At 34.7% G+C, this 17666-nt stretch overlaps 1 protein-coding gene across 4 annotated transcripts in view; it reads right to left on the bottom strand.

Moving 5' to 3' along the window:
• The window catches only part of MMP16 (matrix metallopeptidase 16), a 295803-nt gene that overhangs the window by 18929 nt on the left and 259208 nt on the right, over window positions 1-17666 (bottom strand). For all 4 annotated transcript variants that reach the window (XM_044245362.1, XM_044245359.1, XM_044245361.1 and 1 more), the window contains exon 8: window positions 6759-6909. In XM_044245362.1, the coding sequence (XP_044101297.1) occupies window positions 6759-6909 (151 nt within the window). The remainder of the gene's footprint in view (window positions 1-6758; window positions 6910-17666) is intronic.

The following is a 17666-nucleotide window of genomic DNA, read 5'->3' as shown; positions in this document are numbered from 1 at the left end:
CAGTTCTATCTGACTTTAGAAGTCCCTACTCTTGGGGCACTTAAGTGGTTCAGTTGGTTAAATGACTGCCTTCGGCTCAGGTTTTGGGATCAAGCCCCACATCAGGCTTCTCCCTCTCCCTCTCGTAGGCCCCCTGGTCTCTCTCTCTTTTTTTTTTTTTTTTTTTTAAGCCCCTACTCTTTTCTCCAAGCGCACCAAATATGTTTTCCAAATTTAAATTTATGTAGCAACCTTTTGTCTTTTTTTCCACTAAACATCTCTTATCATCTGCTAAAGCTAGTGTTTTACCAACACAGGTTTGGGAAGTGATATACTTAATGCATTATCTTGGGATTAGGCACTTTGGCTGAAATCAGAAAAAAAGTTTTTCTGGTCCTTTTTAGATTTTTTTAAAATTCTAGGCCTATGGAAGATTCTTATTCTACAGAGTTATGGGGTTTTTTACATTAGGTTTTGCTGTAATTCCCTAGAAATATTCAGTCAAGTAACATCTGGAATATTAGCAACCATTCCATTCTCAAGGTTTAAATTTTTAAAAATTTTTTTTTTTTTAATTTATTTGACAGACAGAGATCACAAGTATGCAGAGAGGCAGGCAGAGAGAGAGGAAGGAAAGCAAGCTCCCCACCAAGCAGAGAGCCCGACGAGGGGCTCGATCCCAGGACCCTGGGATCACGACCTGAGCCGAAAGCAGAGGCTTTAACCCACTGAGCCACCCAGGTGCCCCCATTCTCAAGGTTTAAATGGAAAAGAGCAAAAGATTGTTTCAGGAAGTATTCCAGTAAGTAACCATAAGGCAGATTTTATCCAAAAAGGGAAATACCTCTTACAGGTATTTATTGCAGATTCTCATCTCAAGAGAATGAGAACAGATCTGATGGAAAGGTCAGGAAAATCTTCATGGAGAAGACTGAGCTAATATAAAGGTGATTGGGCCTGTCTCATTGAAGACAAGTTGGCAGAATCATTAGCGTATTATCCTACCAATTTTGAAGTATATTTTCATTCACGTTTAGTTCATGGGAACATCTGCTTTAAAAATATTCCTGAATATTCTTTTTCACAGAACATTCTGTGATGAATATAGAATAATTAATGTGGTTGAGATCGCCCTCAAAATTTCAAGATATCTTCTCTCAAGTAAATATTTCAGTGTGGTCTGCAATAGTCATATATATCAACTGGTTCCTGCACTTGACCACAGAGAAAACCTCTCAAAACTAGTCAAATGCCTTATTTTTGGATTCTAAGAAACATTTTTTTCCCCACATTTTACATCACTAAAATCAGAATGCACTTTATAATAGATACTGTATCAAGGTTTACATGGTAGAGTTTTCCCCTCCATGATAGTTTAAATAATGTCATGTTTTACAATAAATGCCATTTTTAGATACAAGTTATAACTTAAAGTAATCTATTGCTAAGCCAGAGGTTTGGAACAATTAAAAATCCTGGGGACAATGGGATCACACACTGTATGTAATTTAGGAAAGATTAACTACATACTTAGAAACCAGGGTTGTTCTCTGAGAAGTAGTTGTAACAATGTTCATATAACAATACCAATAATTTATGTAGGCTTTTGTACATAAATTTGTACATACATTGAGGGATAAATCCCTCAACAATATTCTATATTGCATATTACGGTGTTTTCTATGATCATATCCTAAACACAGATTTAGTATGTATGTATTACATACATACTAAATACATTTAGTATATATTTAGTAGTATGTCTCAACTCAGTCAGTGCTAGAGCATTAAAAGATAATGATTTAGTCGCATTTGCTCCTTTGAAATGTTGCAGAGTTGAGACTCTAATGCTGCTGGATTCATAGTTTAGCACATTACTGTTATTGTTTCCTTTGGCAGAGCATTCTTACTCTTGGTGTTCTCTCTCAAACTCTTCAGATATATTGCTCGAGTATAATTTTCCTTCTTTTCTCCTTCTGTTCATTCATAGATCCATTGACCCGTCAATACTTTTTTGAGCCAGGCACATAAGATTCATAAGATCACATTTCAAGAAAATATAAATGGAAAGTTCATATCAATAAGAAACAAAAACTGTCCATGTAATGGTATACAACATTTTGTTAAATGCTTTCTCTGCTATGAAAAAAAAAAATGGTATAGAAAATTCTAGAATGCCATACTTTAATGGGATCTTGCTGGATACTGAATTCAAACTGAAAAAAAAGTGGCTCCAAGGGTTATTTCACATGACCCAAGCCATTTCTTCATCCTAGTTTGTCTCATTTCTGTACTACGAGTCAAGACTACTTTCTTCTCTTAAGTTACCCTTAACACTTAACATATAGGATGACTTCTTTTTTTTTTTGTACCCAAATAGTTAGAAAAAAATTATACTTTTCAGAAACATTCTTAAACATGCAGCAGAATTGGAAATATTAATTTATACTATGTTGGATGATTTTAAAAACATATATTGAGTAATTCATAAACACACAAGTTAAGCTGGAGAAAAGAAATATGTTCTTCTGTTTGACTATTAGTGGTAAAAATAGTAAAAACCAAAGTGGATCTAAATTTTGTCCTTCATTGAAAATATCTTAAAATTCTTAAAAGTTAAGCTTAGAATGAAGTATGGCAATAGAGTCCTGTATATATTTGTGAGAAGATGCTGACAGATGATTTAGAAACATAGCATTTTAGAGTTAAATGCTAGGAGGATCCAAAATGTATCCAAGTATCAAATTATAGTGTATTAAGAAAAGGGCAAGTAGGAATCTGAGGAACTAAGTTCCAGGCTATATGTAAAATAGTGAAATAGTGGAAATTTTAATCTCATTTTACAGATCTATTTAAAGAGCCTTCATTTCAGCTATTCTTCTGGCTCTCTCTATACCTAGGAGATTTGAGGTAGGCCCCTACTCTTAATGATGTTTACCATTCTCTAATGTGTACCTCAGACTGATCTTTCCACTGAGAAGCAAACTCAATTATCCAAGTACCTATTTGATTCATCCAGTTGATATGTAAAATAAGCATCTCAATCTAAATATGAACATTTCAATCTTTTAGTCCCCTTTCCCCTGTATTCCTTCCCCTGTCTGCCCTATCTCCTGAAATGGCACCATCTACTCAGTTTTTCAGGTGAAAAACCTAGAATTTATCTTTAATTTTCTTTTTTCTCACCCCTAGGATCCAAGCTGTAACAAAGACTTGTTCTGATTACATTCAAAATATATCCTGTACCCACCCTTTTTGCTCTGTCTCGACTACTGCCATCGTATCCCTCTGTACTACTCCAACAACCGGCCAGTTATTCTCTTTGCTTCCCTCCTGAAGCCCATTCTTCATACAGAAACCATAGTGATGTTTGTGAATACAAATCAGGTCATTTCCCTTTCCTCTTGAAAATTCTCCAATGCCTTTCCATTGTTCTTAGAATAAAATCCAATGTCTTTCCTATGGTCTATAGGGCCCCATATAATCTGGTCCCTACTTACCTATTTAACTTCCTTTCCCACTTAACTTGCTATTCTCTAGCCAGAATGTTTTAACTGATTTAAACATTCCAGTATTAATGTTTTTGCACACTATGTCATCTGCCTACAACATACTGTTCCAGACAGCTTCATGTGGCTGAAACTTCACCCGTTCAAGTCCCCACTCTATGTCCCCCTTCATAAGTGAGGCTTTCTCTGACTTCCACACTAATTTTCTAACTGTTCCTTACCACCCATGATCTCTGTCACATAATGTGATAAATCAAATTTATTTCTTTGTAGCATTTCTCAATGTTAAAGTTTCAGGCTCATTTACTTGTTTACTATTTACCATTGTCTCCTTTAATGGAAGTTAAGTGCCTTGGGAGCAGAAGACTTGTCGTCGTTTCTAGCACAGGTCACAACATATACGCTCAAAATATTTTTTTGAATAAATGAATGAGGGTATGCCAGGACTACTATTGAAATCCTAAGGAAGTAGGAATTAGAGCTATTAAGAGTGGAAAAGACTGTCTCATAGTCATACTTCACCATGAAGTTTGATTAGAGTAAGATGAATTCCTACTGTTGGAGTGTAACTGAGTGTGTCTATACATTGGGTAGGACGTGAACAAGATTCAGGGCTGAAATATGGTAGCACTTGGACCAAATCTAATTTAAAGCTGTGCTTTGTTTGTCTAGCAAATTAAATAAATGATTCTGGTTTTGAGTGCTTTTCTAGTGTATTTTTACTTTCCAGTTCACTACAGTACCCATCATTTCCTACTATCGCCTTAACATACTATTGCTGTACCTAGTACAGTAGTAGTTTATTTCTTATTTGCCCAACCCTTTAAAGCAATTGAGTTTTTTATGTCTGGGCTAGATTATTTCTAAAACCCTTTCTAATCTTAGTCTTAGAGAAATGGAAACCTGTTAATCAACACCCATACCCCTCACCTGCCCCGCCACCCTTCTTAAGCAGAAATATTGCAGTGAGAGAAAAAGGAGAAGTAAGTAAGGACAGAACAATTTCTCTCAAAAATATACATAGAACATAAAACATTAAAAATTGATAAGTATTAAAAAATATACAATATCTATAAGGAAGAAAGACAAACTGAATTTGTATATAAAAGTGACAACCAAATTGTTGTTTATATGTTTCAGTTAGGTAGTTTACTGTCTTGTCCATATACTTTTAATCTTGAATGAATATACTGATAAACTGTAATTTTAGAATTATAGAATTATGTGAATATGAATTAATCTGCTTATAAAACATCTACGACTTATGAAATCATACATAAGATAATACACATGGAAATTAATCAGATTCCTTTTAAATATTTTTAAATCTATAAAGTCATTTAATTAGGCAGAGCTTAAAGTATTTCTTCTATATATTATATTTGCCTGTAGCTTCTCAAGTAGGAAACAAATGAACTAAAACTCCTTTTCCCATTCACTACTGCCTTCATTCTAGTATGAATTCGGTATCTAACCTTCATTGATTTTACTGATTTAGAAACATTTAGTCTCTAAACTTATTTTTCAATAAGTGCTAAATTTTTATACTGGAAACATTTGAAAAGTAATACGTACATGTGTGAAAAAAAATTAGGCTATCTGATAATAGAATGGCAGTTTTTATTACCATCTGTGAAATTCTGTGAAAGCTGTTCCATGAAAGCTAATGTTCTGTCCTGCAGAAGTGTGTTTCATCAGCCTTTTGTTTCTACACCTTTCTCTAAAAACAAACAAATAAGAAAACCCAAAACAACAAAAAACTCCTTATTAAACCTGGTTATAAAAGAGTACACTCAAGCAATTAAATCGCTTGGGGACTTAAACTCTAACAACCTCCAGGGTTGTTATTTTAAAGAATATGTTTGAAATCAGAATTATTTTCATTAGTGCTCACCATGCTGTGGCCATCAATTTCTTCATTCTTCTTTCATACTCTATTACATTCATATCTTCCTGAGAAGCTTACACTTTTTGTGGCTATAAGTAGCATCTTCTTTAATAAAATTTTTGTTTGATAGACCTTTTTTGTTCTGTGATTTTATTATCAGTTAGCACCTTAGTTTCATGATAGTACATTAAAACATTTTGTTACAGAAGTATATACAAATCAAATATATAGAGAGCTAGCAGCAGAACAAATTGAAAAGTATACATTCTTTTCCATGGAGAAAAATTATAAGAGGTACTTGTTTACAGATAAAGCTCAATGTTTGAAATGACTTGCAATTAAAAATTACAGTTTGTAAAATAAAGTTCATATCCTTACATATTTTTCTCCTAAAGTTGGAGACATTTTATATGGTTATACTATGACAAGATTATAAGGCAAACTCAATTCTAGCTAGATGGGCATTCAAGCCTGTTGTTCCTATATGTGTTTATGTGTATAAGGGTGTGTATTTTTAATTTATTATAAAATGCAGTAAAACGCATACTTACGTTCTTCTACATATTAATAAAAATTATATTGAGTGTCACATTTGACCCAGATAGTAATAGTGTAATTAAAAATTTATTTTTCAAAAAAAATTTATTTTTCATCTCTATTATTTTTTCTACCTAATATTAAAATATAGACTTCAAGTTACATTTTATGAATAATTTATATCAAAGGCACACAGGAGTGGAGCTATGTATGCCTAGTAGATGCTATGTCATAAGACTAATAGTTCACTTAATTTTTTCTAATGCCATAAAAGAAATGAAGGGAAAAGAAATGAAAGAGAATTGCAGGGAGTTTACACTTTAAGCTAAGTGATTGTTTGACTAGTTCCTAACAACTGTTTGTTGGTACCTAAATAATTAGCTTCTTAAGAAACAGAACTCATGACTAAACTGAATTGAAAATATTTACAATTAATAGCATGCAAAATATAAAAACTGAACTTTCAATATGAAAGCAAAAAAAAAAAAAGCCTTTGTGAAAGTGTGCTTTTCAAATAAAGTTAAGTAAAATGACAAGAAAACGTATTACAAGATTACATAAAGACTGCCTACACAGATTTATAGGCATGTTGAGCTCATGCAGAAGAGGAAGAACACCTACATTCAAAGTCATATTATTTATGTATATTACAGGAAGACTTATCTTGAATATTATTTAAGAATATATTAAAATATTTTTGATTTCATTAATTCTTGTCTTATATATTCACACAGATTCTTAATCAACAGTACATGTCTATTATAGAGTAGAAATATTAACTTCAGTTAACTAATCAGTTAACTATTAACAGTTAACTATTTTCCTCATGTGAAATGTGTACTGACCTGTCCCCCTTGAAGAAATAGGTTTTCCCAACGTCTTCCCACCAAATGGCTGAATCAATACCATGCGGAGGAATTCCACTTCCAAGAGTAATCAAGTCGTGAGGATAACCAGGTTGAAGAGTTGTATCCTTAAACACCCAGTATTTATTACCTGTATGAAATAAGTGCAAATGCAGAATACAATAATTTAATGTCAGAAATTAGAATATATTTATTAATGCAGTGCATTTAAAGTTATTTTAAATAATCTATTTTTAAGATTTTTTAATTTATTTATTTGATAGAGAGAAATCACATGGAGATGGAGAGGCAGGCAGAGAGAGAGAGGGAAGCAGGCTCCCCGCTGAGCAGAGAGCCCGATGCGGGACTCGATCCCAGGACCCTGAGATCATGACCTGAGCCGAAGGCAGCGGCTTAACCCACTGAGCCACCCAGGCGCCCCTAAAGTTATTTTAAATGAAATCCGTAAAATAGGTAATAGTCACATTTGGAATACAGATGTTGCTGTTGGAAGATTATCTTCAAAAGTGGATAAAATGAGTAACTGTTTAGTAATACAATTTGTGAATTAATTTAAGAAATAAAAAAGATCTACAACTTGCCATAATACAACAATTCTGAATCAAGAATCAGGATTTTTCCTCTAGGAATTAGACGTGCTATTTTTATTTAAGGCTTAATCATTACTGTGTTTTGTGCATTCTATATACCCCCAGATTGCTTTATAACCTCTACTCTATTGAAATACATCCTCCAAACTGATCCTTTCCTATTACTATAAAATTCACAGGTTCCTTTAATCTTTGTCATCCTCCTTTTTCTTCTTCTTCTTTTTTTTTTTTTTTAAAGACTTTATTTATTTGACACAGAGAGAGAGATCACAAGTAGGCAGAGAGGCAGGCAGAGAGAGAGGGGGAAGTAGGCTCCCTGGTGAGCAGAGAGCCCGATGTGGGACTCGATGCTAGGACCCTGGGATCAAGACCTGAGCTGAAGGCAGACGCTTAACTGACTGAGCCACCCAGGTGCCCCAAGTCATCCTCCTTTGACCCTATGCTCTCTTTTAGCTCTTATACTATCCCTCTTTTTAAAGAGTGGAAACCTAGGGGAGGAGAATTTTAACCCTAACCTTTTTTGGAATTGCTAGAGCACGGCGATATTAAAAAGAAGACAAAGTTTAGTCAGTTTTATTTCTGTTTTGAAATTATCTACAGACAACACACTTCCTCATGTTTTATGTCTCTGGTAGACTATGTCTACCACTTGAGTAAGCCTCTCAAGTAGTCTATAACTATTCCTCACTCCACTGAAAGCTGATTCCTCACACCTACTTTCTAGTGAAAACTTTTGTTTTTGAGTCAGCAATGTCTTTCAAGGAAACAGTTCTCTAAACTTACCTATTGACACAGTTGCCCACTTAAAGCACTTCTCTCTCTAAGCTGCTAGAAAACCATTTTGGGGGGTGGGGAGTCTTTTCTCCAGTTTTTCCATTCTGGGCTTCCCCCCACCATCAGTTCTGTCTGTCTCCCTTTAACCCCACACTCCAAGTCTTCTTCCCCTGGTCCTTCTGGATCTCTCTGCAATTAGTATCTCTTATCACTAACTCCTGGGGTTAACATCTGGTAAAGTAAAACAGTTAATAATCTATTAATATCTGACAAAGTATCCTATGTTCTTTTTAATAGATGTAAAGCTTACTTGTTAGAGTATTTCAGTACTACCCCTAGATGAGGACTAGGATAGCCTATAGCATTCATATTACACCTTAAAGAAATTTAAAAAAAAAAAAATTAAAACCATGCTCCTGCCTAAAATAACACAACACAAAGCAAAAATAACATGTTTTCACGCTAGATTTAGTTAGGTGTCTCTAGTTTGTAACAGGAGTAATCTTATTTACTTCAAGAGCTTCTACTACCATTTAATATCATTTAAAAAAAAAAAAAAGATTTTATTTATTTATTTATTTGACAGAGACCCTGTGAGAGAGGAAGTACAAGCAGGGGGAGTGGGAGAGGGAGAAGCAGGCTTCCCACCGAGCAGGGAGTCCAATACAGGGCTCGATCCCAGGACCCAGGGATCATGACATGAGCCAAAGGCAGACACCCAACAACTGAGCATTGTTTTTTAAAAAACAACATTTATTGAGTCCCTTCAGGGTCCTAATTATCATGTTAGGTACTAAGGACACTAAAGGGAACAAGACAGACCTGATTACCATATTATCATCACATTCTAGTGGATTGGGCAGATGAAAATCAAATGTACAAAAATATAATTGTAGTAGTTGAAAAACTACTGAATGGTACAAAGAAAACATGTCAGGGGCTGAGAAAAAAGAAATCCCAAGGGGATAATTCTTTAAAGTAAGGAGATCAGAAAAGCCTCTCTGAAGAAATAAAACTTAAACCAAAATTTAAGGAAAGAGAAGATGATATCTACGCATTGAATGTCAGAAACAGTATCCCAAGCAAAGGAGTTTGGTGTGATTAAAAATGAAAAGATCAGTGGAGTGTAATGAACAAGAAGAGAGTGGTACTGGAAACATATATGGTAGCTTTCAGTCTTATTTTGAGTGCACTGGGAAACCATCAAAGATACTAAATTAATGGAGAGGTATGATGTGTTTTATATTTACAAAACATGATTTTTTTTTTTTGTCTTTTGTGGAAAATGGACTATAAAGAGAAGAATGGAAATGAGAAGATCTGTCAGTGGTCTTTTGCAAGAATTAATTGAATCATTCATTGACAATTTGGTACATTTACTAGGCAATGTTTTAGGCACTGGAGATGTAGCAGTGAATAAAAAGGGTAACATCTCTGCCTTTTGGAGCTTAAATTCTAGTGAAGGGGTTTGGGGAAACTGACCTTAAACAAGGAAACAAAGGTAATTTCAGAGAGAAAATTATTGTAAAGATACAAAAAAAAAACCACATTAATGTAAAATTGATGGAATTAGTTCGGGGTGTTGCTTGTACTGGACACAGAAAAGATCCCTTTATTCAGATGACATATGAGTTGTAACTTACATAATTCAAAAAATCCAGAACAGTGAATATGGTTTGGAGGGGTAGAAATACCAAGGAAAATGCTCTAATGTTCCCATTAGAGATCAAGACCTCTCCCTTGTTAGAGAGGTCGAACACAATGTTGTAGGAATGTGCTAAGGACAGAGGCAAGGATAATGTGGTCTCTGTCAAAATCTAAACTTTATTCTAAGTGAAATAGGAAGTCACTGGATAGTTAAATTAACAAGTTTTTGCTAATAGTCTGAAACAAAGTCATAGCAATAGTGGTGGAAGGAAGAAAATGGAGTCATGACACATTTTAGAGATGGCACTGATAGACATTGCTTTCAGGCTGGCTGTGGAGAATTAAAAAAAAGATAGTATCAAGAATATCTTCAAGTTCTGACTTTTGTCAACAAAAGAATAATAATTATATAAAATAAGCCAAAGAAAACTGGGATATATGAGCTGTAAGGGATTCAAATTGAGAGTTTGAGATGTGAAGTAAGCAACCGGATATATGAGTTTGAAGATAACAGTTTGTAAGTGACAAGTATAAATATGGTATTTACTAATTTAGGATTTGAAGAAATTATTCAGGGAAGACTATATAGAGAAGATGAAGAGGAACCAGAATTGGGCTTCAAGAAATATACGGCCCTCAAAGAGATCACAAGAGAAGAGGGAAGAGTAGGCAAATGCAAAGGACGCAGAAGAGGCAGGGAGGAAGACTAAGTCAAGTAAAAGAAAACCTTAGAAGCCAAAAAGAGAGTGTTCATAAATGGCTGTCTCTAATCCAAATAGCTCTTGGGAGCCAAACAGTATATATAGCTACCTACTGGGATTTTCTACAAAGCTGATCCATAGGTTCAAATTTGAACTAATCAAGGGACCTTTCTTCTTGTTTTCCCTATTTAGGTGGATGGCTTGCTAATTTCTCAGTGCATCCCATCTGAAACCTCCCTGTTTATTATGTTTCATATCTGATGGATCATTACATTCAGCTGCTTTGATTTCTAAACTTTTCCTTAAACCTCTCGCCTGCAGTCAATTCTTATTGCCACTGACGTAGGTAAACTTCAGCTATCCCTTCTGAAGGTAATTATTTTGTTTACAAGCTCTGAAGTAGGTCCCACTATTCTCCATATCCTCTCTATATATTACCATCCAAGACTAGAGCCAGTCAAAATTCTGCAGAGTTATGGATCATAGGTTAGGCAGATGAGCAGCGAGGAACAGAGCCATTCATTTTTCTTTCTTGGGAATGTGACCCAGGGAATATTGAGAGACATTCCCCCTTAGCGGAGGGAAATGCCTATTCATTACATAGTATGAGGCTTGACGAGCCATGATGGCCATAGGCAAGTGTACATTATGCGGATGTATAAATTGAGTAACCAGAGAGGGGAACTGAAAGAGAAAAGAGAATGGAGCAGAAGCAAAGAACAAAGGTACAAACAGGAGAGAGACCAGGAGGCTTTTTAGAGAAATGGCAAGTGTAGCCAGTTCTTGAATGACTTTCTGTCACATACCCACCCCTAAACTCAATTAATCTGGTTGGGTTTATTTTTCTTTTAACTGAGTAAGATTGTTCAGTATTAATTTTTGGCCACCCACACATCACACAAGGTATTATGTGCTTGAGCCCCCAAGTCTGTTAGCCAGAGTCGTGAATCATTCTCCAGATGAGGACAAGATTGCTGTCTTCCATTCCTGTGCCTTAAGAGCAACACTTTTGTTTTCTAGCTTACAGTATTTCAGTAACCTCCTTTCTTCTCTCCCTGCCTTCAGTCCCACTTTTATCTATCTTCCATAAAGTCATTAAAATGATCTCTCTAAAAGGCATACCTGATAAAGAGAGATAAGAGAGATAAAATTATCTCTTTTGTTTAAAAATTTCAGTGGTTTACCATTGCATTCAGCATAAAACACAAAGTCATCCATATGTCATCTCAAGGTTCTTCTCAATGAGTCTCTTGTTTCATCTACATCTTATTTATTTTCATTTCTGGAAAATGGGTTCTCTTTCAGAACTTGGCTTAACATCATTTCTCTGGAAAGCAGTTCCTATATGAATAAGGTGGGCCTCTGACATTGCCAGAGTATATAGTCTTCTCCTTTACCATATTACTTAGTACACTTTTAGTACATATAACTTAGTACTTTAATGGATCACAAGCCTGTCACCTGCTCTAGCCTGTGAGCAACTTGAGGACAAACACTGTGTCTAACACCTTATATATAATGCCTAGAAAGTAGTAGGTACTTAATAAATGATTATAAATTCAAAGACCTATGTTTAATATTACATGAATAACCAAATGGAAGATCAAAACAAAAATTGAAAGGCTACATAAACAACATTGTAGGCCTTAGTCTTGAATCTTGTTTGTAGAGCAGAAAAAAATGAGTCTTCTAACCAGTAACAAGTCATGTTACTGGTTAGTAACATGTCCCATAAAAAGGCATGTCCCAGTATTGTGTTGGAGGGTCATTTAAATAATTATATTTAACTGTGCATTGGGAAATAATACCATAAAAACATATCCCTATCCTGAGCCATTGTTTAATCTGAGTATTTTATAAAGAAAAAAACACTCCAAGGGCCCAGATCACTTCCTTGCCAGAGTTAGTGAGTTGGAAAATCCAGACCGCTGTTTCCCAACTTGTTCTTTATTTTAGTCATATCTCTACAGCATTTAAAATAGAGTCTTTAAAACAATACAATAAAAAGAAAGTCCTGTTCTATGCTAGCCTCTGCCTTAGTGACTATCGCATTCTTTCCTTTTATCTCAGTTTTATTTAGGGAAGAATAATACAGTTCCAGTGCCTTCCATGCTTGGTATTTAGAGTAAAACTGTTATCTGCCAAATTCGGTTGGTTATGTCTTCTTTTAAGCAGCAATATTCTATTATCCTTTAGAATACTTCCGTTTGCAGTTCCTTATCTCTATCCTATCCATGAAAATTTCTTCATACTCTTTCAGGCCTTGTACAGTGATGTTATTAGGCTCACAGATACCCAGGATGTCCTGGTGCATGTAGAATGAGAGTATGTTCATAGAACCTGAGTTTATGTTTCCAGGGTGTCTCAGAAGGGAATAATGTGTGAAAAAAAGAAAAAGAATTACAGTTCTTCCAGGAAATTCTTGTTTAAAAAGAAAAAAGAAAAAAAATTAAAAAAAATGTGTTTTAGAAGTACTTCCCTATACTTTTGGTCAAGAGTTTTCAGTCAATAAAAAGGAGAAACAATGAGCCTCTCAACTTCTAAGAATCAAGGCCTTAGTAAGAAAGATTAGCATTCAATTAGCATTTTTCCCCGTTAGGAACATACAGCAGGGGATTTTCCCCCCCTTTTTAATGCACTTATAGTCCCTTCAAAAAAGAAAGCAAAACAGAAAACTCATCAGCAAACATTTCCTATAGAGTTTTACAATGAGATCCTGCAGTTATACACAAAAAAAATTAAGAAAACAACACCTTGCCTGCTGAGTATTTGTGGCTTAGAATTCAAGAAAGTAACTCAGCAATGATTATTAGTTACATGTTTAAATTTCCAGGTGCTTACTAATAAACACCTAATTAATACAATTATACAACTCCCTTTGTATCTTGGTAAGATTTTCACATGACAAAGTTGAAGTAACTTTCTCTTGTTAACAGTTTTGATTAAGTATGTGAGATTCATATGCAATTTTTTTTCTTTTAACATTGAAGAGGTAGATTTTTAACTACCTTACCATCAATGATCTGATTCTCAAGGAAAATATTGCCTCTTTGGCATACTGAAGGCATTTATTGGATTTCTTATGAGGTTCACACATTCTGGAGCAAGAGGAAGGAACTGGTCCTTACTGACATTGTACTTGGCAGAATGCAGAGGAAAATATCAACAAGTCTGAGTTAAAAGACAGAGAAGCTTTACAAATAAAAAGAATAACCTCGAAGAATGTTTATAGTTGGAGACAACTTTACAGACCATCTATTCCAGTAATTCACCAATGAGATCCATCCATCCATCCATCCATCCATCCATCCAATGTCTGTTTATTAAGAGCCTCTTATAGCCTGTCACTGAGCTTGGAGCTGTAGATACCAATGAAAGAAACACAGATTCTTATTCTTATAATGCTGATGGAGCAGCAGAGGAAACAGGCACTAAGCAAATAATCCCTTGAAGAATTCTTAAATTATATGCTTATTCCTACAAGGAAAACTGCATTGTCTAGTGACTTTTTAAAATTTTTATCGAGCTAAGATTCGTAACTTCTTTTCTAACACCCTTGGATTGGCTCATTGTTACTAATGAGGAAGTGTACTTTATTGTTCACATGTACTGGATCAGAAAAATGGTTGAGAATCCAGCCCAACACCTTTATTTTACAGGCCAGAAAGAGAAGTGATGTACTTAAAAAAGCACACAACCAATTTCTAATATATTTGCACTACAGTCCAGGTATTTTAATTCAGTGTTCAACTTGCTATTCCAAACTGATTCTCTCAATAGAACACATTTACACTCTGTCTGACTTTCAGAATTGGTGATGATTTTCTGCTTCCTTCCTGCTTTATTAGTAATCATTCCATATTTATTATTGGAAGTGTTTATTAATTAATCCACTGTATTCTTCTCATGGCTTGTTCATTACATCCTCAGTAATCAGATACCCTTTATAATTTATTAACTAAAAAATTGTTTTATTTTTTTTTTTTTTTGTCTTATGGAGGCCACAAAACTCTATTTACACATTTTTTTTGTATCTTCTATTACAACATTGGTTAGTAAACTAGGGCCACCAGCTGTTGCCTGTTTTTGTAAATAAAATTTTATCAGAATACAGTCGCATCTATTTATTACATATGGTCTAGTCTGCTTTCATCCTACAATGGCAGAGTTTAGTAGTTATGATTGAAAACCATATGATCCACAAAGCCAAACATATTTGCTATGTGTCCTTTTACATTCAAGATTAGAACATTAGGGGCGCCTGGGTGGCTCAGTGGGTTAAAGCCTCTGCCTCCGGATCAGGTCATGATCCCAGGGTGCTGGGATCGAGGCCCACATCGGGCTCTCTGCTCGCTCGGCAGGGAGCCTGCTTCTCCGTTTCTCTCTGCCTACTTGTGATCTTTGTCTGTGAAATAAATTAATAAAAAAAAAAAAATCTTAAAAAAAATGATTAGAACATTAGTTCCTTAAAGGCTAGGTTTTCATCATATAAAAGAAGGCTGCATTTAGATTACTTAACAACTATTGTTTATTGGGCTATTATTCAACATTAACATATTCTTAGAGAAAACTTCAGGGATTTAAAAAAAATAATAAAGAGTTAATATTTTCTGTATTAGAATCTATGATTTAGTGGACTGTTCAACAGCCCTGAAAGCAGGTAGAACTAAGGGGTGACAGCTCTGCCAATTATTAGCTGTGGCAAGTAACTAAATCTGAATCTTCCTTTCCTATTTTGTACATTAGATACTAACACTTTTCACTTAGAGACCTGGAAATAATGAGATATCAAGTGTAAAATATATCCATACTATACTCAGATCATAGTATCCAATACATGGTACTTATTGTTTTTATATAATGGAATATTATACTGTTCAAATTTCCTTGATACCAATTCAAATAAATAATATCAATAAGTGATTAAATACACTGATCTATGTTCGTGCCAATTATTTGAATTAAGTGCTAATTTCCATATTGTTTATAGGCTGGTTACTCAAGAAATTTGAACAAATGCCCAGCTATGGGGATTGTACAGCTTTTTGTTACCAGCATTTATTTTGCCGGGTTCTACAACATCATTTAGTGAGCAGAGAGTTTTGAATATTTCCACAAATGTGGCAGCCATTGACTCGGCAGCTTATTAGACTTCTCTTCAAGAAAGAACTGGCCTATTTATCAGCTGAATGCCTTTGGATCTGATAATTGGGCCAAGAAGTCAGCTAAGTGCTGTGGGATGGGCCAAAGCCATGATCTTTTTGGGCATCGTCCAGCCAATGACTGAGCATGGCACATCCTAAATCCTGGCCATTTTTCTGCCCTACATTGTAACCATCCCTCAGAATAATATACTACTTAAACTATAACTTCAACTAATGAGGAGTTGTACTGGTCATGCAAGCATGCTTCAAGATGACCTTGAGAAAAACACCTACTAGCAGAGGCCTCTGATGGAGGGGATGATACATGTCCTTGAAGCCAAACAGCTAGGAACACCTGGCCAGCTCATGGTGGAACATCACCCTGCTTCCCTTTTTGTCTCCCCTACCTCAGAAAAAGCTACCCGCTGAGGTAATCCATTTAAGTGCGTTTGCACAACTATAATTACCATGCTGCTGGACCAGACACACCCTACTCCTCTCCTTTACTTCGTTTAGCTCTAAAACTTGTGACCAACAGATGACTCACATTCCTCCTTGTTTACCTACTAGACCTATGGCTAATGTATAACCTTCTTCTTTGTTTTCTTGTATCTAATAAATACTGGATTGAGGAGTTGTTCCGGGAAACAGTCCTTCCAGCTCTGGTCCCCTGCTCCTGTTCTCTTAGAGCTGACTCATTTGTGCCTCATTCTTCTCCCGCGAGCCGTTAGGAAAGCCGCACCACAGGAGACTCCTCTAACAGTCAGTCTTTGCCCTCGAACTCCACTGTCACGTCTACGGCATAGTCCAAGGCTTTCCGGGCCAGTCTTGTCTTTTCTCTTTGCTTTTTACAGGCTTACGTCTCTCCTCATAACTTTATTTTAGTGTTTGCTTCCCAGGAAACTCAAACCTGACACAGTAAATAAAAGGATATGATAAAAGTTTTTGAAAATGAGAAAAAAAATTAGACACAGATTTACTGATGGGATATACTGTAGTTTAAAATGTAATGCTATGGTGAGTGCTGTGAAGTGTGTAGACCTGGTGATTCACAGACCCTGGGGCTAGTAATACATTATATGTTTATAAAAAAACCAAAAATAAAAAAAATAAAATGTGAATAAAAACAGACATAGTAAAAACATGGAATTTTTGAATTGTTATAAACAAGTAGAGGCAAATGATCAAGGAAGATTTTCAAATACATGTTTGGTCCCTTGGTTTAGATGATTACTTCATATATATAACATATGTATATATATATTGTATATATATACTTCATATATATAATATATTACTTCAATATATAACATAAACACTAATATTAAAATTAAAATATTAAAATAAAAATAATATTAAAGTACAAGCACTAATATAAAATTCATATAATTATATAAAATACAATTATAAAATTATAAATATTTATAATTCAAGAAAATAGCACAGTTCACATGTTATGAATCCATTTTTGTGTGTATCAAGGGCACTGAATGTAGATTCCTTAATCTAGTGTAGCTCTTTAGGAATAAATTTTCCATTATCTCCTCTAGGGTAGTAAGTAGTCACTGTATTCATTTATTTATAGTAAAAGATCTTTTAGGTTATCTATTGCACTATGTAAGTTACCTCAAATGAACTTCATTAGCACACCCTAAACTTCTCAAGAGTGAAGATCTACAAGAAGCAAAAGGAAATTGCTGATTTATAGGAGTATTTGAAATAAAAATATAATGCAAGTTATATAAATAATTTTTAACCAGTTATTTTCCTTGCCATTTTCCAGTGTCACATATTTTAGACAACTCTTGTTTTTTTTTTTGATATACATCTTTTATTCTTCTTATTCCTAAACTTTATTACCCTGCTCTTCAACATCCTAGGTATTTTGCTTCCAATTCCATAAATGATTTTTGCCTCTTGAAATGAAACTGTCAAACAGGATAAGTACCACTTAAAGTTATTAAATGATAGAAACAATATAAATTTGATACCTTTTGACTACTTGACTTTGACTGTTACTGATTTTGACAA

This window comes from Neovison vison, chromosome 4, assembly GCF_020171115.1.
Source record: "Neovison vison isolate M4711 chromosome 4, ASM_NN_V1, whole genome shotgun sequence".
Classification (NCBI taxonomy): Eukaryota; Metazoa; Chordata; class Mammalia; order Carnivora; family Mustelidae; genus Neogale; species Neogale vison.
The sequence above is the reverse complement of the archived record's forward strand: the minus strand, read 5'-3'. Positions and strand labels throughout refer to the sequence as shown.